Here is a 24103-nt window from a genome sequence, read left to right as displayed (position 1 = left end):
TCTCCAGCCCCTTGCATGCATTGCCCCTGTCACTGCTGCTGCGGCCTTCTGGTTTGAGTCTCTAGATGAGGCTCTACAGGTAGAAACCCCATTGGATGATATCCTTGACAAGCTTAAAGCTCTTAAGCTAGCCAATTCATTTGTTTCTGATGCCGTTGTTCATTTTACCAAACTAACTGCTAAGAACTCAGGTTTTGCTATTCAGGCGCGTAGAGCGCTATGGCTTAAATCCTGGTCAGCTGACATTACTTCAAAGTCTAAGCTTCTCAACATTCCCTTCAAGGGGCAGACCCTATTCGGGCCTGGTCTGAAGGAGATAATTTCTGTTATTACTGGAGGAAAGGGTCACGCCCTTCCTCAGGATAGGTCCAACAAATTAAGGACCAAACAGCCTAATTTTCGTGCCTTTCGAAACTTCGAGTGGCGCAGCTTCAACTTCCTCTAATACAAAACAAGAGGGAAATTTTGCCCAGTCCAAGCCGGTCTGGAGACCTAACCAGGCTTGGAACAAAGGAAAGCAGGCCAAAAAACCTGCTGCTGCCTCTAAGACAGCATGAAAGATCAGCCCCCGATCCGGTAACGGATCTTGTAGGGGGCAGACTTTCTCTCTTCGCCCAGGCTTGGGCAGGAGATGTCCAGGATCCCTGGGCGTTGGAAATTGTGTCCCAGGGATATCTTCTGGACTTCAAAGCTTCTTCCCCAAAAGGAAGATTTCTCCAACATAGGTGTGTCCGGTCCACGGCGTCATCCTTACTTGTGGGATATTCTCTTCCCCAACAGGAAATGGCAAAGAGCCCAGCAAAGCTGGTCACATGATCCCTCCTAGGCTCCGCCTACCCCAGTCATTCTCTTTGCCGTTGTACAGGCAACATCTCCACGGAGATGGCTTAGAGTTTTTTAGTGTTTAACTGTAGTTTTTATTATTCAATCAAGAGTTTGTTATTTTAAAATAGTGCTGGTATGTACTATTTACTCAAACAGAAAAGAGATGAAGATTTCTGTTTGTATGAGGAAAATGATTTTAGCACCGTAACTAAAATCCATGGCTGTTCCACACAGGACTGTTGAGAGCAATTAACTTCAGTTGGGGGAACAGTGTGCAGTCTCTTACTGCTTGAGGTATGACACATTCTAACAAGACGATGTAATGCTGGAAGCTGTCATTTTCCCTATGGGATCCGGTAAGCCATGTTTATTAAGATAGTAAATAAGGGCTTCACAAGGGCTTATTAAGACTGTAGACTTTTTCTGGGCTAAATCGATTCATTATTAACACATATTTAGCCTTGAGGAATCATTTATTCTGGGTATTTTGATATGATTATATCGGCAGGCACTGTTTTAGACACCTTATTCTTTAGGGGCTTTCCCTAATCATAGTCAGAGCCTCATTTTCGCGCCGGTATGGCGCACTTGTTTTTGAGGACAGCATGGCATGCAGCTGCATGTGTGTGGAGCTCTGATACATAGAAAAGTCTTTCTGAAGGCATCATTTGGTATCGTATTCCCCTTTGGGCTTGGTTGGGTCTCAGCAAAGCAGATTCCAGGGACTGTAAAGGGGTTAAATATAAAAACGGCTCCGGTTCCGTTATTTTAAGGGTTAAAGCTTCCAAATTTGGTGTGCAATACTTCTAAAGCTTTAAGACACTGTGGTGAAATTTTGGTGAATTTTGAACAATTCCTTCATACTTTTTCGCAATTGCAGTAATAAAGTGTGTTTAGTTTAAAATTTAAAGTGACAGTAACGGTTTTATTTTAAAACGTTTTTTGTGCTTTGTTATCAAGTTTATGCCTGTTTAACATGTCTGAACTACCAGATAGATTGTGTTCTGACTGTGGGGAAACCAAGGTTCCTTCTCATTTAACTATGCCCACTTATCAGCGAAAGCGCGACTGCTCTGTTTTAGAAAATTCTGTAGAGCATGAGAACGCTGATGATATGGTTTCTGAAGGGCCCCTACACCAGTCTGAGGGGGCCAGGGAGGTTTTGTCTGAGGGAGAAATTTCAGATTCAGGAAACATTTCTCAACAAGCTGAACCTGATGTGATTACTTTTAAATTTAAGTTGGAACATCTCCGCGCTCTGCTTAAGGAGGTGTTATCCAATTTGGATGATTGTGATTATCTGGTCATTCCAGAACCACTATGTAAAATGGAAAAGTTCTTAGAGGCCCCGGGGCCCCCCGAAGCTTTTCCTATATCCAAGCGGGTGGCGTACATTGTTAGTAAAGAATGGGACTGGCCCGGTATACCTTTAGTACCTCCCCCCATATTTATAAAATTGTTTTCCTATAGTCGACCCCAGAAAGGACTGATGGCAGACAGTCCCCAAGGTCGAGGGGGCGGTTTCTACTCTACACAAGCGCGCCACTATACCCATAGAAGATAGTTGTGCTTTCCAAGATCCTATGGATAAAAAATTAGAAGGTCTGCTAAAGATGTTTGTTCAGCAAGGTTCCCTTCTACAACCAATTGCATGCATTGTCCCTGTCACTGCAGCCGCGTGTTTCTAGTTTGATGAGCTAGGAAAGGCGATTATTAGTAATTCTTCTTCTTATGAGGAGATTATGGACAGAATTCGTGCTCTTAAATTGGCTAATTCTTTCACCCTAGACGCCACCTTGCAATTGGCTAGGTTAGCGGCGAAAAAATTCTGGGTTTGCTATTGTGGCGCAGAGCGCTTTGGTTAAAATCTTGGGCAGCGGATGCGTCTTCCAAGAACAAATTGCTTGACATTCCTTTCAAGGGGAAAACACTCTTTGGCCCTGACTTGAAAGAGATTATCTCTGATATCACTGGGGGCAAGGGCCACGCCCTTCCTCAGGATAGGTCTTTTCAAGACCAAAAATAAACCTAAGTTTCGTCCCTTTCGCAGAAACGGATCAGCCCCAAGGGCTACGTCCTCTAAGCAGGAAGGTAATACTTCTCAAGCCAATCCAGCCTGGAGACCTATGCAAGGCTGGAACAAAGGAAAGCAGGCCAGGAAACCTGCCACTGCTACCAAGACAGCATGAAATGCGGGCCCCCGATCCGGGACCGGATCTGGTGGGGGGCAGACTCTCTCTCTTCGCTCAGGCTTGGGCAAGAGATGTTCTGGATCCTTGGGCGCTAGAAATAGTCTCCCAAGGTTATTCTCTGGAGTTCAAGGGGCTTCCTCCAAGGGGGAGGTTCCACAGGTCTCAGTTGTCTTCAGACCACATAAGAAGACAGGCATTCTTACATTGGGTAGAAGACCTGCTAAAAATGGGAGTGATTCATCCTGTTCCATTAGGAGAACAAGGGATGGGGTTCTACTCCAATCTGTTCATAGTTCCCAAAAAAGAGGGAACCTTCAGACCAATCTTAGATCTCAAGATCTTGAACAAGTTTCTCAAGGTTCCATCGTTCAAGATGGAAACCATTCGAACACTTCTTCCTTCCATCCAGGAAGGTCAATTCATGACCAAGGTGGATTTCAAGGATGCGTATCTACATATTCCTATCCACAAGGAACATCATCGGTTCCTAAGATTTGCATTCCTGGACAAGCATTTCCAGTTCGTGGCATTTTCTTTCGGATTAGCCACTGCTCCTAGGATTTTCTCATAGGTACTAGGGTCCCTTCTGGCGGTGCTAAGACCAAGGGGCATTGCTGTAGTACCTTACTTGGACGACATTCTGATTCGAGCGTCGTCCCTTCCTCAAGTAAAGGCTCACACGGACATTGTCCTGGCCTTTCTCAGATCTCACGGATGGAAAGTGAACGTGGAAAAGAGTTCTCTATCTCCGTCAACGAGGGTTCCCTTCTTGGGAACTATAATAGACTCCTTAGAAATGAGGATTTTTCTGACAGAAGCCAGAAAAACAAAACTTCTAGACTCTTGTCGGATACTTCATTCCGTTCCTCTTCCTTCCATAGCGCAGTGCATGGAAGTGATAGGTTTGATGGTAGCGGCAATGGACATAGTTCCTTTTGTGCGCATTCATCTAAGACCATTACAACTGTTCATGCTCAGTCAGTGGAATGGGGACTATTCAGACTTGTCTCCGAAGATACAAGTAAATCAGAGGACCAGAGACTCATTCCGTTGGTGGCTGTCCCTGGACAACCTGTCACAAGGGATGACCTTCCGCAGACCAGAGTGGGTCATTGTCACGACCGACGCCAGTCTGATGGGCTGGGGCGCGGTCTGGGGATCCCTGAAAGCTCAGGGTCTTTGGTCTCGGGTAGAATCTCTTCTACCGATAAATATTCTGGAACTGAGAGCGATATTCAATGCTCTCAAAGCTTGGCCTCAGCTAGCGAGGGCCAAGTTCATACATCAACCATCAGGGGGAACAAGGAGTTCCCTAGCGATGGAAGAAGTGACCAAAATCATTCTATGGGCGGAGTCTCACTCCTGCCACCTGTCTGCTATCCACATCCCAGGAGTGGAAAATTGGGAAGCGGATTTTCTGAGTCGTCAGACATTGCATCCGGGGGAGTGGGAACTCCATCCGGAAATCTTTGCCCAAGTCACTCAACCGTGGGGCATTCCAGACATGGATCTGATGGCCTCTCGTCAGAACTTCAGAGTTCCTTACTACGGGTACAGATCCAGGGATCCCAAGGCGGCTCTAGTGGATGCACTAGTAGCACCTTGGACCTTCAAACTAGCTTATGTGTTCCCGCCGTTTCCTCTCATCCCCAGGCTGGTAGCCAGGATCAATCAGGAGAGGGCGTCGGTGATTTTGATAGCTCCTGCGTGGCCACGCAGGACTTGGTATGCAGATCTGGTGAATATGTCATCGGCTCCACCATGGAAGCTACCTTTGAGAGACCTTCTTGTTCTAGGTCCGTTCGACCCACTCCAGCTGACTGCTTGGAGATTGAACGCTTGATCTTATCAAAGCGAGGGTTCTCAGATTCGGTTATTAATACTCTTGTTCAGGCCTGAAAGCCTGTAACCAGAAAAATTACCACATAATTTGGTATATCTGTTGGTGTGAATCTGCAGGATTCCCTTGGGACAAGGTTAAGATTCCTAAGAGTCTATCCTTCCTTCGAGAAGGATTGGAAAAAGGATTATCTGCAAGTTCCTTGATGGGACAGATTTCTGCCTTGTCTGTGTTACTTCACAAAAAGCTGGCAGCTGTGCCAGATGTTCTAGCCTTTGTTCAGGCTCTGGTTAGAATCAAGCCTGTTTACAAAATTTTGACTCCTCCTTGGAGTCTCAACCTAGTTCTTTCAGTTCTTCAGGGGGTTCCGTTTGAACCCTTACATTCCGTTGATATTAAGTTATTATCTTGGAAAGTTTTGTTTTTGGTTGCAATTTCTTCTGCTAGAAGAGTTTCAGAATTATCTGCTCTGCAGTGTTCTTCTCCTTATCTGGTGTTCCATGCAGATAAGGTGGTTTTGCGTACTAAACCTGGTTTTCTTCCAAAAGTTGTTTCTAACAAAAACATTAACCAGGAGATAGTTGTGCCTTCTTTGTGTCCTAATCCAGTTTCAAAGAAGGAACGTTTGTTGCACAACTTGGATGTAGTTCGTGCTCTCAAATTTTACTTAGCAGCTACTAAGGATTTCAGACAAACTTTGTCTTTGTTTGTTGTTTATTCTGGTAAACGGAGAGGTCAAAAAGCAACTTCTACCTCTCTCTCCTTCTGGATTAAAAGCATTATCCGATTGGCTTATGAGACTGCCGGACGGCAGCCTCCTGAAAGAATCACAGCTCACTCCACTAGGGCTGTGGCTTCCACATGGGCCTTCAAGAACGAGGCTTCTGTTGATCAGATATGTAAGGCAGCGACTTGGTCTTCACTGCACACTTTTTCTAAATTTTACAAATTTGATACTTTTGCTTCTTCTGAGGCTATTTTTGGGAGAAAGGTTTTGCAAGCCGTGGTGCCTTCCATTTAGGTGACCTGATTTGCTCCCTCCCTTCATCCGTGTCCTAAAGCTTTGGTATTGGTTCCCACAAGTAAGGATGACGCCGTGGACCGGACACACCTATGTTGGAGAAAACAGAATTTATGTTTACCTGATAAATTACTTTCTCCAACGGTGTGTCCGGTCCACGGCCCGCCCTGGTTTTTTTAATCAGGTCTGATAATTTATTTTCTTTAACTACAGTCACCACGGTAACATATGGTTTCTCCTATGCAAATATTCCTCCTTAACGTCGGTCGAATGACTGGGGTAGGCGGAGCCTAGGAGGGATCATGTGACCAGCTTTGCTGGGCTCTTTGCCATTTCCTGTTGGGGAAGAGAATATCCCACAAGTAAGGATGACGCCGTGGACCGGACACACCGTTGGAGAAAGTAATTTATCAGGTAAACATAAATTCTGTTTTCACCTCTCACATTTATCTGCAAACCATATAAAGAGAGAGGCATTCTTACATTGTGTTCAAGACCTTCTAGTTATGGGAGTGATCCACCCAGTTCCAAAGGAGGAACAGGGGCAAGGCTTCTATTCAAATCTGTGGTTCCCAAGAAAGAGGGAACCTTCAGACCAATCTTAGATCTCAGGGTCCCATCCTTCAAGATGGAGACTATTCGAACCACCTACCTATGATCCAGGAGGGTCAATATATGACTACCGTGGACTTAAAGGATGCTTATCTCCACATTCCGATACACAGAGATCATCATCGGTTTCTCAGGTTTGCCTTCCTAGACACGCATTACCAGTTTGTGGCTCTTCCCTTTGGGTTAGCTCTGGCACCAAGAATCTTTGCAAAGGTTCTGGGGTCACTCCTAGCGGTCCTAAGGCCGCGGGGTATAGCAGTAGCCCCTTACCTAGACGACATTCTAATACAGGCGTCGAATTTTCAAATCGCCAGGTCCCATACAGACATTGTGCTGGCATTCCTGAGGTCGCATGGGTGGAAAGTGAACGTAGAAAAGAGTTCTCTATCCCCTCTCACAAGAGTTTCCTTCCTAGGAACTCTGATAGATTCTGTAGAAATGAAGATTTACCTGACAGAGGCCAGGTTGTCAAAACTTCTAAATTCCTGCCATGTTCTCTATTCTACTTCTCGCCCTTCAGTGGCTCAGTGTATGAAAGTAATCGGCTTAATGGTAGCGGCTATGGACATAGTGCCGTTTGCCCGCCTACATCTCAGACCGCTGCAACTCTGCATGCTCAGTCAGTGGAATGGGGATTACACAGATTTGTCCCCTCTACTAAATCTGCTTAGCTTATGAGACTGCTCTGCCAGCAGCCTCCTGAAAGAATTACAGCTCATTCCACTAGAGCGGTGGCTTCCACATGGGCTTTTAAAAATGAGGCTTCTGTTGAACAGATTTGTAAGGCGGCGACTTGGTCTTCGCTTCATACTTTTTCTAAATTCTACAAATGTGATACTTTTGCTTCTTCGGAGGCTATTTTTGGGAGAAAGGTCTTACAGGCAGTGGTGCCTTCCGTTTAAGCGCCTGCCTTGTCCCTCCCTTCATCCGTTTCCTATAGCTTTGGTATTGGTATCCCACAAGCAATGGATGAATCCGTGCACTGGATACACCTTACAAGAGAAAACAAAATTTATGCTTACCTGATAAATTTGTTTCTCTTGTGGTGTATCCAGTCCACGGCCCGCCCTGTCATTTTAAGGCAGGTGTTTTTTATTTTTAAACTACAGTCACCACTGCACCCTATAGTTTCTCCTTTCTCTTGCTTGTCTTCGGTCGAATGACTGGAGGTGGCAGTTAGGGGAGGAGCTATATACACAGCTCTGCTGTGGGTGATCCTCTTGAAGCTTCCTGTTGGGAAGGAGAATATCCCACAAGTAATGGATGAATCCGTGGACTGGATACACCACAAGAGAAATAAATTTATCAGGTAAGCATAAATTTTGTTTTTCATTACTTAAGACACTCTCTGCTATGGTTTGGCACTTTATGCATTTTTAGAAAGTTCTAAATATATGTATTGTACTTATATTTGCCATGAGTCAGGTTCATGTATTTCCTTCTGCAGACTGTCAGTTTCATATTTGGGAATGTAAACATTTTTAAGAAATGTATTTCTTACCTGGGGTTTAGTCTTTTTTCAATTGACTACTTCTTACAATTGCGGATATTAGGCCCGCGGGTGCGCCAAATGCTAATCTTTATTGCTTCATTTTTGGCTAGAGATATTTTTGGTGCGACAAAATTACGTTTATGACGCAACTTCGTCATTTCCGGCGTCATACGTGACGCAGAGACGTTTCACACAGCGGCGTCATTAGTGACGCAAGTGTGTCATTTCCGGTTATTTTTGGCGCCAAAAAGAGTTTACGTTATGTTGTGCGTCATACTTGGCACCAAATTTTTGCATTATTTCAATACCCCTTGTATGTTTGCCTCTTGCTTTTTGCTATCAGAGGCCTATGCTATTGCATTTTTTCCCAATTCCTGAAACTGTCATATAAGGAAATAGATAATTTTGCTTTATATGTTGTTTTTTCTCTTACATTGTGCAAGATGTCCCAATCTGATCCTGCCTCAGAAGTTTCTGCTGGAACATTGCTACCTGACATCGGTTCTACCAAAGCTAAGTGCATTTGTTGTAAAATTGTAGAAATTATTCCACCGAATGTCATTTGTAATAGTTGTCATGATAAACCTTTACATGCAGATGGTGGTTCCATCATTAATAGTACATTGCCAGTTGCAGTTCCTTCAACTTCTAATGTGCATGATATACCTGTAAATTTTAAGGAATTTGTTTCTGATTCTATTATGAAAGCTTTGTCTGCATTTCCACCTTCTAATAAACGTAAAAGGTCTTTTAAAACTTCTCATTTAGCTGATGAAATTTCAAATGACCAACATCATAATAATTTATCCTCTTCTGATGAGGATCTATCTGATTCAGAAGATCCTTCCTCAGACATTGACACTGACAAATCTACTTATTTATTTAAAATAGAGTATATGCGTTCTTTATTAAAAGAAGTGTTAATTACTTTGGATATTGAGGTAACCAGTCCTATTGATGTTCAGTCTAATAAACGTTTAAATGCTGTTTTTAAACCTCCTGTGGTTTCTCCATGGGTTATTCCCATTCCTGAGGCTATTTCTGATATCATCTCTAGGGAATGAAATAAGTCAGGTACTTATTTTATTCCTCCTTCAAGGTTTAAAAAATTGTATCCTTTACCAGCAAAATCTATAGAGTTTTGGGGAAAAATCCCCAAAGTTGATGGGGCTATTTCTACTCTTGCTAAACGTACCACTATTCCTATGGAAGATAGCAAAGGATCCTTTAGATAGGAAGCTTGAATCTTATCTAAGGAAGGCCTATTTATATTCAGGTCATCTTCTTAGACCTGCTATTTCTTTGGCAGATGTTGCGGCTGCATCAACTTTCTGGTTGGAAAATTTAGCGCAACATGAATTGGATTCTGACATATCTAGTGTCGTTCGCTTACTGCAACATGCTAATCATTTTATTTGTGATTAATACTATGTTACAAGCTCGTAAATCTGTCTCTAGAAAGATTTATTATAGAATTTGGAAGACTTACATTTCATGGTGTTCTTCTCATAAATTCTCCTGGCATTCTTTTAGAATTCCTAGAATTTTACAGTTTCTTCAGGATGTTTGGATAAGGGTTTGTCTGAAAGTTCCTTGAAAGGACAAATCTCTGCTCTTTCTGTTTTATTTCACAGAAAGATTGCTATACTTCCTGATATACACTCTTTTGTACAGGCTTTAATTCGTATTAAGCCTGTCATTAAGTCAATTTCTCCTCCTTGGAGTCTAAATTTGGTTCTGAGGGCTTTACAGGCTCCTCCATTTGATCCTATGCATTATTTAGACATTAAACTACTTTCTTGGAAAGTGTTGTTTCTTTTGGCCATCTCTTCTGCTAGAAGAGTTTCTGAGTTATCTGCTCTTTCTTGTGAGTCTCCTTTTCTGATTTTTCATCAGGATAAAGCAGTTTTGCGGACTTCTTTTCAATTTTTACCTAAGGTTGTGAATGCTAACAACATTAGTAGAGAAATTGTTGTCCATTCCTTATGTCCTAATCCTAAGAATTCTTTGGAGAGATCCTTACATTCTTTGGATGTGGTAAGAGCTTTGAAATATTATGTGGAAGCTACTTAAGATTTCAGGAAGACTTCCAGCCTATTTGTTTTATTTTCTGGTCCTAGGAAAGGTCAGAAGGCTTCTGCTGTTTCCTTGGCTTCTTAGTTGAAACTTTTGATTCATCAAGCTTATTTGGAGTCGGGTCAGGCCCCGCCTCAGAATTGCTGCTCATTCTACTAGATCATTCTTAAAAGCTCACAAAGTGGAGACCGAAGCTTCAGTTGATCAGATTTGCAAAGCAGCAACTTGGTCCTCTTTGCATACATTTACTAAATTCTACCGTTTTGATGTATTTGCTTCTTCGGAAGCAGTTTTTGGTATAAATGTTCTTCAGGCAGCTGTTTCAGTTTGATTCTTCTGCTTTTGATTTAAGTTTTTTTCTTTCAAAATGAAAATAAACTTATTTTTTTGGGTTGTGGATTAATTTTTTCAGTGGAATATGGTTGTTTTTGTTTTATTCCCTCCCTCTCTAGTGACTCTTGAGTGGAAGATCCACATCTTGGGTATTGATATCCCATATGTCATGGACTCTTGCCAATTACATGAAAGAAAACATAATTTATGTAAGAACTTACCTGATAAATTCATTTCTTTCATATTGGCAAGAGTCCATGAGGCCCACCCTTTTTATGGTGGTTATGATTTTTTTTGTATAAAGCACAATTATTTCCAAATTTCCTTTGTTGATGCTTTATACTCCTTTCTTTATCACCCCACTGCTTGGCTATTCGTTAAACTGAATTGTGGGTGTGGTGAGGGGTGTATTTATAGGCATTTTGAGGTTTGGGAAACTTTGCCCCTCCTGGTAGGATTGTATATCCCATATGTCACTAGCTCATGGACTCTTGCCAATATGAAAGAAATGAATTTATCAGGTAAGTTCTTACATAAATTATGATATATATATATATATATATATATATATATTGTATATATAAAAATTTGCAAAAACAGTATTTGGGGTAAAAGACTTAACACTCTGATTACATTTAGGTTCGGATTTTAAAAAATTAATATGGGTGTATTAGTATTTTTAACTTCATTATTCCATTGCCTTGTTTATTAAAAATATTATTTACTAGATGTGTTTCTTTAATGGGAAATCTTTCTTCTAGTACATGTTGCAGAGGACTCAGGACCCAGATGAAAATGTTTCTTTAGAGGCATGCGAATTCTGGCTGACTCTTGCTGAACAGAATATTTGTAAAGAAGTTTTAACAAGACATCTTGAAAAGTAAGTGCAGTGTTCGCCATAATTTTTTTTGCCAGCATGTGACATAATGAAGTAACCAGGTGGGGGTAGTGTAATATAAAATTTTCTATTATTTGTATAGCATACTTTTTACATAAAATTATTTAAATGGACACAAAGACAGAAACCTTTTTCATTCATGATTCAGATAGAACATTCAATTTTAAACAACTTTCCAATTTTTTTCTATTAACACATTTTCCTTGTTTTCTTGTTATCCTTTGTTCAAAAGCAGAGGTAAGTTCAGTAATGTTCAGGTGTCTGCAGTACTATATGGCAGTTTTAGAAGAATGTTATCCATTAACAAGAGCAGTAAATGGTAGCACTATTTCTCTTGTTAAGTGTATCCAGTCCACGGATCATCCATTACTTGTGGGATATTCTCCTTCCCAACAGGAAGTTGCAAGAGGATCACCCACAGCAGAGCTGCTATATAGCTCCTCCCCTCACTGCCATATCCAGTCATTCTCTTGCAACTCTCAACTAAGATGGAGGTTGTAAGAGGACTGTGGTGTTTTATACTTAGTTTATTTCTTCAATCAAAAGTTTATTTTTAAATGGTACCGGAGTGTACTGTTTATTTCAGGCAGTATTTAGAATTAGAATCTGCCTGCGTTTTCTATGATCTTAGCAGAAGTAACTAAGATCCTTTGCTGTTCTTACATATTCTGAGGAGTGTGGTAACTTCAGAGGGGGAATAGCTTGCAGGTTTTCCTGTAATAAGGTATGTGCAGTTAAAATATTTTTTCTAGGGATGGAATTTGCTAGAAAATACTGCTGATACCGGAGTAATGTAAGTAAAGCCTTAAATGCAGTGATAGCGACTGGTATCGGGCTTATTAATAGAGATACATACTCTTATAAAAGTGTATTTTAAAACGTTTGCTGGCATGTTTAATCGTTTTTTACATATGTTTGGTGATAAAACTTATTGGGGCCTAGTTTTTTCCACATGGCTGGCTTGAATTTTGCCTAGAAACAGTTCCCTGAGGCTTCCCACTGTTGTAATATGAGTGGGAGGGGCCTATTTTAGCGTTTCTTTGCACAGCAAAAATTACAGACACAGACATCCAGCTTCTTCCTGCATGATCCAGGACTTCTCTGAAGGGCTCAAAAGGCTTCAAAAGTCGTATTGAGGGAGGTAAAAAGCCACAGTAGAGCTGTGGCAGTTGTGACTGTTTAAAAAACGTTTTTGTCATTTGTTATTCCGTTTTTGGTATTAAGGGGTTAATCATCCATTTGCAAGTGGGTGCAATGCTCTGCTAACTTATTACATACACTGTAAAAATTTTGTTAGTGTAACTGCATTTTTTCACTGTTATTTCAAAATTTGGGAAAATTTGTGTTAAAGGCGCAGTAACATTTTTTTATATTGCTTGTAAACTTGTTTTAAAGTGTTTTCCAAGCTTGCTAGTCTCATTGCTAGTCTGTTTAAACATGTCTGACACAGAGGAACCTACTTGTTCATTATGTTTGAAAGCCATGGTGGAGCCCCATAGGAGAATGTGTACTAAATGTATTGATTTCACCTTAAACAGTAAAGATCAGTCTTTATCTATAAAAGAATTATCACCAGAGGGTTCTGTAGAGGGGGAAGTTATGCCGACTAACTCTCCCCACGTGTCAGTCCCTTCGCCTCCCGCTCAGGGGACGCACGATAATATGGCGCCAATTACATCAGGGACGCCCATAGCGATTACCTTGCAGGACATGGCTGCAATCATGAATAATACCCTGTCAGAGGTATTATCTAGATTGCCTGAATTAAGAGGCAAGCGCGATAGCTCTGGGGTTAGGAGAGATACAGAGCACGCAAATGCTGTTAGAGCCATGTCTGATACTGCGTCACAGTATGCAGAACATGAGGACGGAGAGCTTCACTCTGTGGGTGACATCTGACTCGGGGAAACCTGATTCAGAGATTTCTAATTTTAAATTTAAGCTTGAGAACCTCCGTGTATTGCTTGGGGAGGTATTAGCTGCTCTGAATGACTGTAACACAGTTGCAATTCCAGAGAAATTGTGTAGGCTGGATAGATGCTATGCGGTGCCGGTGTGTACTGACGTTTTTCCTATACCTAAAAGGCTTACAGAAATTATTAGCAAGGAGTGGGATAGACCCGGTGTGTCCTTTTCCCCACCTCCTATATTTAGAAAAATGTTTCCAATAGACGCCACTACACAGGACTTATGGCCGACGGTCCCTAAGGTGGAGGGAGCAGTTTCTACTTTAGCAAAGCGTACCACTATCCCGGTTGAGGACAGTTGTGCTTTTTCAGATCCAATGGATAAAAAATTGGAGGGTTACCTCAAGAAAATGTTTATTCAACAAGGTTTTATTTTACAGCCCCTTGCATGCATTGCGCCTGTCACTGCTGCGGCGGCGGCATTCTGGTTTGAGGCCCTGGAAGAGGCCATCCAGACAGCTCCATTGAATGAAATTGACAAGCTTAGAACGCTTAAGCTAGCTAGCTCATTTGTTTCTGATGCCATTGTTCATTTGACTAAACTAACGGCTAAGAATTCCGGATTCGCCATCCAGGCGCGTAGGGCGCTATGGCTTAAATCCTGGTCAGCTGACGTGACTTCAAAGTCTAAATTACTCAACATTCCTTTCAAGGGGCAGACCTTATTAGGGCCTGGCTTGAAGGAAATTATTGCTGACATTACTGGAGGCAAGGGTCATACCCTTCCTCAGGACAGGGCCAAATCAAAGGCCAAACAGTCTAATTTTCGTGCCTTTCGAAATTTCAAGGCAGGAGCAGCATCAACTTCCTCCGCTTCAAAACAAGAGGGAACTGTTGCTCATTCCAGACAGGCCTGGAAACCTAACCAGTCCTGGAACAAGGGCAAGCAGGCCAGAAAGCCTGCTGCTGCCCCCAAGACAGCATGAAGGAACGGCCCCCTATCTGGAAACTGATCTAGTGGGGGCATACTTTCTCTCTTCGCCCAGGCGTGGGCAAGAGATGTTCAGGATCCCTGGGCGTTGGAGATCATATCTCAGGGATATCTTCTGGACTTCAAAGCTTCTCCTCCATAAGGGAGATTTCATCTTTCAAGGTTATCAGCAAACCAGATAAAGAGAGAGGCATTCCTAAGCTGTGTGCAAGACCTCCTAGTAATGGGAGTGATCCATCCAGTTCCGCGGACGGAACAAGGACAGGGATTTTATTCAAATCTGTGGTTCCCAAGAAAGAGGGAACCTTCAGACCAATCATGGATCTAAAGATCTTAAACAAATTCCTCAGAGTTCCATCATTCAAAATGGAAACTATTCGGACCATCCTACCCATGATCCAAGAGGGTCAGTACATTACCACAGTGGACTTAAAGGATGCCTACCTTCACATACCGATTCACAAAGATTATCATCGGTTCCTAAGGTTTGCCTTTCTAGACAGTCATTACCAATTTGTAGCTCTTCCCTTCGGGTTGGCCACTGCCCCGAGAATTTTTACAAAGGTTCTGGGCTCACTTCTGGCGGTTCTAAGACCGCGAGGCATAGCGGTGGCTTCGTATCTAGACGACATCCTGATACAGGCGTCAAGCTTTCAAATTGCCAATTCTCATACAGAAATAGTTCTGGCATTTCTGAGGTCGCATGGGTGGAAAGTGAACGTGGAAAAGAGTTCTCTATCACCACTCACAAGAGTCTCCTTCCTAGGGACTCTTATAGATTCTGTAGAGATGAAAATTTACCTGACGGAGTCCAGGTTATCAAAACTTCTAATTGCTTGCTGTGTCCTTCATTCCATTCCACGCCCGTCAGTGGCTCAGTGCATGGAAGTAATCGGCTTAATGGTAGCGGCAATGGACATAGTGCCATTTGCGCGCCTGCATCTCAGACCGCTGCAATTATGCATGCAATGTCAGTGGAATGGGGATTACTCAGATTTGTCCCCTCTACTAAATCCGGATCAAGAGACCAGAGATTCTCTTCTCTGGTGGCTTTCTCGGGTCCATCTGTCCAAGGGTATGACCTTTCGCAGGCCAGATTGGACGATTGTAACAACAGATGCCAGCCTTCTAGGTTGGGGCGCAGTCTGGAACTCCCTGAAGGCTCAGGGATCGTGGACTCAGGAGGAGAAACTCCTCCCAATAAATATTCTGGAGTTAAGAGCAATATTCAAGGCTCTTCTAGCTTGGCCTCAGCTAGAGGCAGTGAGGTTCATCAGATTTCAGTCGGACAACATCACGACTGTGGCTTACATCAACCATCAAGGAGGAACCAGGAGTTCCCTAGCGATGTTAGAAATCTCAAAGATAATTCGCTGGGCAGAGTCTCACTCTTGCCACCTGTCAGCGATCCACATCCCAGGCGTAGAGAACTGGGAGGCGGATTTTCTAAGTCGTCAGACTTTTCATCCGGGGGAGTGGGAACTCCATCCGGAGGTGTTTGCTCAAATGGTCCATCGTTGGGGTAAACCAGAACTGGATCTCATGGCGTCTCGCCAGAACGCCAAGCTTCCTTGTTACGGATCCAGGTCCAGGGACCCGGGAGCAACGCTGATAGATGCTCTAGCAGCTCCTTGGTTCTTCAACCTGGCCTATGTGTTTCCACCGTTTCCTCTGCTCCCTCGACTGATTGCCAAAATCAAACAGGAGAGAGCATCTGTGATTCTGATAGCGCCATGCGTGGCCACGCAGGACCTGGTATGCAGACCTAGTGGACATGTCATCTCTTCCATCATGGACTCTGCCTCTGAGGCAGGACCTTCTAATACAAGGTCCTTTCAATCATCCAAATCAGACTGACTGCATGGAGATTGAACGCTTGATTCTATCAAGGCGTGGCTTCTCCGAGTCAGTCATTGATACCTTAATACAGGCTCGGAAGCCTGTCACCAGGAAAATCTACCATAAGATATGGCGTAAATATCTTAATTGGTGTGAATCCAAGAGTTACTCATGGAGTAAGGTTAGGATTCCTAGGATATTGTCCTTTCTCCAAGAGGGTTTGGACAAAGGCTTATCAGCTTGTTCTTTAAAAGGACAGATCTCTGCTCTGTCTATTCTTTTGCACAAGCGTCTGGCAGAAGTTCCAGACGTCCAGGCATTTTGTCAGGCTTTGGTTAGGATTAAGCCTGTGTTTAAAACTGTTGCTCCCCCGTGGAGCTTAAACTTGGTTCTTAAAGTTCTTCAGGGAGTTCCGTTTGAACCCCTTCATTCCATTGATATTAAACTTTTATCTTGGAAAGTTCTGTTTTTGATGGCTATTTCCTCGGCTCGAAGAGTCTCTGAGTTATCTGCCTTACATTGTGATTCTCCTTATCTGATTTTTCATTCAGACAAGGTAGTTGTGCTTAACAAACCTGGGTTTTTACCTAAGGTGGTTTCTAACAGGAATATCAATCAAGAGATTGTTGTTCCATCATTGTGTCCTAATCCTTCTTCAAAGAAGGAACGTCTTTTGCATAATCTGGACGTAGTCCGTGCCTTGAAGTTTTACTTACAGGCTACTAAAGATTTTCGTCAAACATCTTCCCTGTTTGTCGTTTACTCTGGACAGAGGAGAGGTCAAAAAGCTTCGGCAACCTCTCTCTCCCTTTGGCTTCGGAGCATAATACGCTTAGCCTATGAGACTGCTGGACAGCAGCCCCCTGAAAGGATTACAGCTCATTCTACTAGAGCTGTGGCTTCCACCTGGGCCTTTAAAAATGAGGCCTCTGAACAGATTTGCAAGGCTACGACTTGGTCTTCGCTTCACACCTTTTCAAAATTTTACAAATTTGACACTTTTGCTTCTTCGGAGGCTGTTTTTGGGAGAAAGGTTCTACAGTCAGTGGTTCCTTCCGTTTAAGTTCCTGCCTTGTCCCTCCCATCATCCGTGTACTTTAGCTTTGGTATTGGTATCCCACAAGTAATGGATGATCCGTGGACTGGATACACTTAACAAGAGAAAACATAATTTATGCTTACCTGATAAATTTATTTCTCTTGTAGTGTATCCAGTCCACGGCCCGCCCTGTCCTTTTCAGGCAGGTCTAAATTTTAATTAAACTACAGTCACCACTGCACCCTATGGTTTCTCCTTTCTCGTCTTGTTTCGGTCGAATGACTGGATATGGCAGTGAGGGGAGGAGCTATATAGCAGCTCTGCTGTGGGTGATCCTCTTGCAACTTCCTGTTGGGAAGGAGAATATCCCACAAGTAATGGATGATCCGTGGACTGGATACACAACAAAAGAAATAAATTTATCAGGTAAGCATAAATTATGTTTTCCTGTTGTGTACTGCTCAATACATGCATTCTTCCTATCTAGTTCTCTCTATAACATGAGAACTACACAAATTTATTAGTAGAAGTAAATTGGAAACTTCAAGAATGTGATCCCTCTTTGAATCATACATTTTAAAAAGTGAATTTCATGTTACTTTTAATGATTTTTTTTTTGTGTGCAACAAACATTGAGAAACATTTACCAGCTAACTGAGCTTAACCCCTTAATGACCAAGGACGTACCCTGTATGTCCTCAGGGGTTTCATGCTTTGGTAGCGATTGTGAACGCTTCCAGCCGCTTTCAAGCTATTGCAGTGATGCCCGCATCTTCACTGGTCTCGCAATTCGATTCGATTAAGATTATCATGTCAACGATTCGATATCACGATTACTACCCATGGTTTTCATCAACAAATTCATATTTTTATTTAGAACACTAAATAGTAAATGTGTATGTGTGTGTGTGTGTATATGTATATGTATGTATATGTATATATATATATATATATATATATATATATATATATATATATATATATATATATATATATATATATATGTATATATATATATATATATATATATATATGTATATATATATATATATATATATATATATATATATATATGTGTGTGTGTGTATATGTATATATATATATATATATATATATATATATATATATATATATATATATGTGAAAAGTATAGGACAAGACAGGCGCACAGGGGCACACTTCGTGTAATACGTTAAAAAAAAATAAATAAATAAAAAGGTGAAATATCTACGCTCACCTGGTGTGACCTCACAGTATGAGGTATATATTATATTATATTATATATATTAATGTTAGTGTAGTCTTTCTCCTTCCAATCCTCTGTTCCTCCACTGATCCTCAGATATCCTGCAGGTTGCTTCTGGTAACAGAACGCCTTCTAGTTTGAGAATGCAGGTGAGACATCTACTCCTTGTACTGAACCACAGAAATTAGCTAATTTGTTCTGTCTGGTCAGTCCTGCAGTCCGGCAGTCTCACCTGCATTCTCAAACTAGGAGTTCTGTTACCAGAAGCAACCTGCAGGATATCTGAGGATCAGTGTATGTGTGATACAGTATATGTGTGATGCTATATTGTATCACACATATACACAGTACTTCTATAGAGCTGTGGTTTATACAATATATAGCTGTCTCACACTATTGTATCACACATACACAGTACTTCTATAGAGCTGTGGTTTATACAATATATAGCTGTCTCACACTATTGTATCACACAAATACACTGTACTTCTATAGAGCTGTGGTTTATTCAATATATAGCTGTCTCACACTATTGTATCACACACATACACTGTACTTCTATAGAGCTGTGGTTTATACAATATATAGCTGTCTCACACTATTGTATCACACATATACACTGTACTTCTATAGATTTGTGGTTTATACATTATATAGCTGTCTCACACTATTGTATCACACATTACACACATATACACACTGTATATGTGTGTGATACAATAGTGTGAGACAGCTATATAATGTATACATGCACACACAGTACAGGAATATCTCTAAGAAGTTGAACCGTTAACTTATTTACATTAGAAGCTCCTAAAAGCTCAGGACTCGCCGCTGACAACTCAGTCAGCCGGTCCTTCATGGCCGATCTTGGTGCTGCCTCACTATTTTCAGGGAGCGCTTTTCCCGGTGAGTTCAACCCGCGCCGCCCCCTTTCCTCAGCCCGGCGTCACGGCAACCACAGCTGTAAGCAGCAGGAGAAGGGAGCACTCCGCGCAAGCACGCTGTCAAACACTTCCCGCCCACTCCAAGGGTGAGACCGTTACGCAGTCTGAGGGATGTTGTTTGAAAGGCGTGCTTTGTGGAAAGCAATAGGCTGGTCTGTGGGAGGAAATGAAGGGAGAAAGTTCCTAGTTTTGCTAGGCAGGGTCGCGTGACGTGTTAATCGATTCGGCTCTTCACTGCATCGATGCAGCATCGTTAAAGGCTGCATCATAATGCATTGTGGTGGCGATTATTTTCAACACCCCTAATGCATACACACACACACACACACACACACGGGTGGCCGATCGCGGGATCACTTCCTGATCCTCTATATCCGGTGCGCTCAAGGGGTTGTGTGTGTGTGTGCGCGCGCGTGCTAGTACATTAACAAATGCTTTGAAGATGATGGAGGGAGAGTGAAAGGGGGGGTTAATAAATGTTAAGAAAGGGATCTGGGATGGGTAAAAAAATATATATATATATATATATATATATATATATTTTTCATGTAATTGGCAAGAGTCCATGAGCTAGTGACGTATGGGATATACATTCCTACCAGGAGGGGCAAAGTTTCCCAAACCTCAAAATGCCTATAAATACACCCACCACACCCACAATTGAGTTTTTACAAACTTTGTCTCCTATGGAGGTGGTGAAGTTTGTGCTAGATTTCTACGTTGATATGCGCTTCTCAGCATGCTGAAGCCCGGTTCCTCTCAGAGTGCAGTGAATGACAGAGGGATGTGAAGGGAGTATTACCTATTGAATACAATGGTCATCCACGGGGATCTATTTCATAGGTTCTCTGTTATCGGTCATAGAGATTCATCTCCTACCTCCCTTTTCAGATCGACGATATACTCTTATATACCATTACCTCTGATTCTCATTTCAGTACTGGTTTGGCTATCTACTTTATGTAGATGAGTGTCTTTTGATGTCTCAATCTGACCCTGTCTCAGAATCTACTACTGGAATCCTGCTGCCTGATGTCGGTTCTACCAAAGCAAAGTGCATTTGTTGTAAACTTGTGGTAACTGTTCCTCCGGCTATAGTTTGTGTTAGTTGTCATGATAAACTTTCAAATGCAGACAATATTTAGTAATCCATTACCTGTTGTTCCTTCAACATCTAATGTTCAGGATATTCCTGTTAATGTGAGAGAATTTGTTTCTAATTCCATTCAGAAGGCTTTGTCTGTCATACCACCTTCTAATAAACATAAAAGGTCTTTTAAAACTTTCTCATAAATTTTTAAATGACAGACAGCATTCTGATTTATCTATCTCTGATGAGGATCTATCTGGTTCAGAAGATTCTACCTCAGATATTGACACTGACAAATCCTCATACTTATTTAAAATATAGTATATTCGTTCGTTATTAAAAGAGGTGTTGATTGCATTAGATATGGAGGAGTCTAGTCCTCTTGATATTAAAACCAGTAAACGTTTAAATTCGTTTTTTAAACCTCATGTAGTTATTCCAGAGGTTTTTCCAGTTCCTGATGCTATTTCAGATGTAATTTCTAGGGAATGGAATAGACTGGGTACTTCTTTTACTCCTTCTTCAAGGTTTAAGAAACTGTATCCTTTGCCGACTGATTGGAGTTTTGGGAAAAGATCTCAGTTGATGGGGCCATCTCTACTCTTGCTAAACGTACTACTATTCCTATGGCAGATAGTACTTCTTTTAAGGATCCTTTAGATAGGAAACTTGAATCTTTTCTAAGGAAGGCTTATTTATGTTCAGGCCATCTTCTTAGGCCTGCTATTTCTTTGGCTGATGTTGCTGCGGCTTCAACTTTTTGGTTGGAAACTTTAGCACAACAAGTACCAGATCATAATGTGTATAGCATTGTTAAGCTAATTCAACATGCTAATAATTTCATTTGTGATGCCTTTTTTTATATCATTAGAATTGATGTCAGGTATATGTCTTTAGCTATTTTAGCTAGAAGAGTTTTATGGCTTAAATCTTGGAATGCTGATATGACTTCTAAATCAACGTTGCTATCTCTCTTTCCAAGGTAATACATTATTTGGTTCTCAGTTGGATTCTATTATTTCAACTGGGGGGAGGGAGCGTTTTTGCCTCAGGATACAAAATCTAAGGGTAAATTTAGGGCTGCTTACCGTTTGCTAACCGTTTCAGATACCTGACCCTTCCCCTAAGGGAGCGGTTTCCATTTGGAAGCCTTCTCCAGTCTGGAATAAATCCAAGCCATTTAAAAAATCAAAATCAACCCCCAAGTCCGCATGAAGGTGCGCCCCTCATTCAAGCGCAGCTGGTTGGGGGCAGTCTAAGATTTTACAAGGATGTTTGGATCAATTCAATCCAAAATCATTGGATTCAGAACATAATTTCAAAGTAAGACCGCCTGTGAGAAGTTTCTTTCTCTTACGCATTCCAGTGAACCCAGTAAAGGCTCAGGCTTTCCTGAAGTGTGTTTCAGACCTGGAGTTATCTGGGGTAATTGTGCCAGTTCCTTTTCAGGAACGGGGTCTGGGGTTTTATTCAAATCTTTTCATTGTTCCAAAGAAAGAGAATTCTTTCAGACCAGTTCTGGATCTAAAAATTTTGAATCGTTATGTAAGAATACCAACATTCAAGATGGTGACTATAAGGACTATTCTGCCTTTTGTTCAGCAAGGGCATTATATGTCCACAATAGACTTACAGGATGCATATCTTCATATTCCAATTCATCCAGATCACTATCAGTTCCTGAGATTCTCTTTTCTAGACAAGCATTACCAATTTGTTGCTCTTCCTTTTGGCCTAGCAACAGCTCCAAGGATCTTTTCAAAGGTTCTCGGTGCCCTACTCTCTGTAATTAGAGAGCGGGGTATTGCAGTGTTTCCTTATTTGGACGATATCTTGGTACTTGCTCAGTCTTTACATTCTGCAGAATCTCACACGAATCAACGTGTTGTTTCTTCAAAGACATGGTAGGAGGATCAATTTACCAAAAAGTTTTTAGGATTCCAAATAGATTCAGTATCCATGACTTTGTCTCTAACAGACAAGACGTCCGAAATTGATTTCAGCTTGTCGGAACCTTCAGTTTCAATCATTCCCTTCAGTAGCTATGTGCATGGAGGTTTTAGGTCTCATGACTGCAGCATCGGACGTGATCCCCTTTGCTCGTTTTCATATGAGACCTCTTCAGCTTTGTATGCTGAGCCAATGGTGCAGGGATTATACAAATATATTACAATTAATATCCTTAAATCCCAATGTTCGACTCTCTCTGACTTGGTGGTTAGATCACCATCGTTTAGTTCAAGGGGCCTCTTTTGTTCATCCAGCCTGGACTGTGATCACAACAGATGCGACTCTTTCAGGTTGGGAAGCTGTCTGGGGATCTCTGACAGCGCAGGGGGTTTGGAAATCTCAAGAGGCGAGATTACCAATCAATATTTTGGAACTCGTGCGATTCTCAGAGCTCTTCAGTTTTGGCCTCTTCTGAAGAGAGAACCGTTTGTTTTCAGACAGACAATGTCACAACCGTGGCGTAAGTCAATCATCAAGGTGGGACTCACAGTCCTCAAGCTATGAAAGAAGTATCTCGGATACTTGCATGGGCGGAATCCAGCTCCTGTCTAATTTCTGCGGTCCATATCCCAGGTATAGACAATTGGGAAGCGGATTATCTCAGTCGCCAGACTTTACATCCGGGAGAGTGGTCTCTTCACCCAGATGTGTTTTTTCAGATTGTTCAGATGTGGGGGCTTCCAGAAATAGATCTGATGGCTTCTCATCTAAACAGGAAACTTCCCAGGTATCTGTCCAGGTCCAGGGATCCTCAGGCGGAAGCAGTGGATGTGTTGACACTTCCTTGGAGTTATCAACCTGCTTATATCTTTCTGCCTCTAGTTCTTCTTCCAATAGTGATTTCCAAAATCATAATTGAGCGTTCATTTGTACTGCTGGTGGCTCCAGCATGGCCACACAGGTTTTGGTATGCGGATCTTGTTCGGATGACCAGTTGCCAACCTTGGCCACTTCAGTTAAGGCCAGACCTTCTATCTCGAGGCCCATTTTTTCATCAGGATCTCAAATCATTAAATTTGAAGGTATGGAGATTGAACGCTTAGTGCTTAGTCATAGAGGTTTCTCTGACTCAGTGATTAATACTATGTTGCAGGCTCGTAAATCTGTGTCTAGAAAGATTTATTACAGAGTTTGGAAGACTTACATTTCATGGTGTTCTTCTCATAAATTCTCTTGGCATTCTTTTAGAATTCCTAGAATTTTACAGTTTCTTCAGGATGGTTTAGATAAGGGTTTGTCTGCGCGTTCCTTGAAAGGACAAATCTCTGCTCGTTCTGTTCCACAGAAAAATTGCTAATCTTCCTGATATTCATTGTTTTGTGCAGGCTTTGGTTCGTATCAAGCCTGTCATTAATTAATTCTCTCCTCCTTGGAGTCTTAATTTGGTTTTGAGGGCTTTACAGGCTCCTCCGTTTGAGCCTATGCATTCTCTGGACATTAAATTACTTTCTTGGAAAGTATTGTTCCTTTTTGCCATCTCTTCTGCTAGAAAAGTTTCTGAATTATCTGCTCTTTCTTGTGAGTCTCCTTTTCTGATTTTTCATCAGGATAAGGCGGTTTTGCGGACTTCATTTAAATTTTTACTTAAAGTTGTGAATTCCAACAAAATTAGTAGAGAAATTGTTGTCACTTTGTTGTGTCCTGGTCCTAAGAATTCTCTGGAGAGATCTTTACATTCTTTGGATGTGGTTAGAGCTTTGAAATATTAATTTGAAGCTACTAAAGATTTCAGAAAGACTTCTAGT

The 24103-nt window shown here is 41.7% G+C and overlaps 1 protein-coding gene across 1 annotated transcript in view; it reads left to right on the top strand.

Annotated features, from left to right (window-relative positions):
- Positions 1 to 24103, top strand: part of TNPO1 (transportin 1) — a 949742-nt gene that overhangs the window by 146378 nt on the left and 779261 nt on the right. The window contains exon 7 of the mRNA XM_053699707.1: positions 11153 to 11271. Coding sequence (XP_053555682.1) covers positions 11153 to 11271 — 119 coding nt within the window. The remainder of the gene's footprint in view (positions 1 to 11152; positions 11272 to 24103) is intronic.

Source organism: Bombina bombina, chromosome 2 (assembly GCF_027579735.1).
Source record: "Bombina bombina isolate aBomBom1 chromosome 2, aBomBom1.pri, whole genome shotgun sequence".
In the NCBI taxonomy this organism is placed as follows: Eukaryota; Metazoa; Chordata; class Amphibia; order Anura; family Bombinatoridae; genus Bombina; species Bombina bombina.
This window is presented reverse-complemented; position numbering and strand designations above follow the sequence as displayed.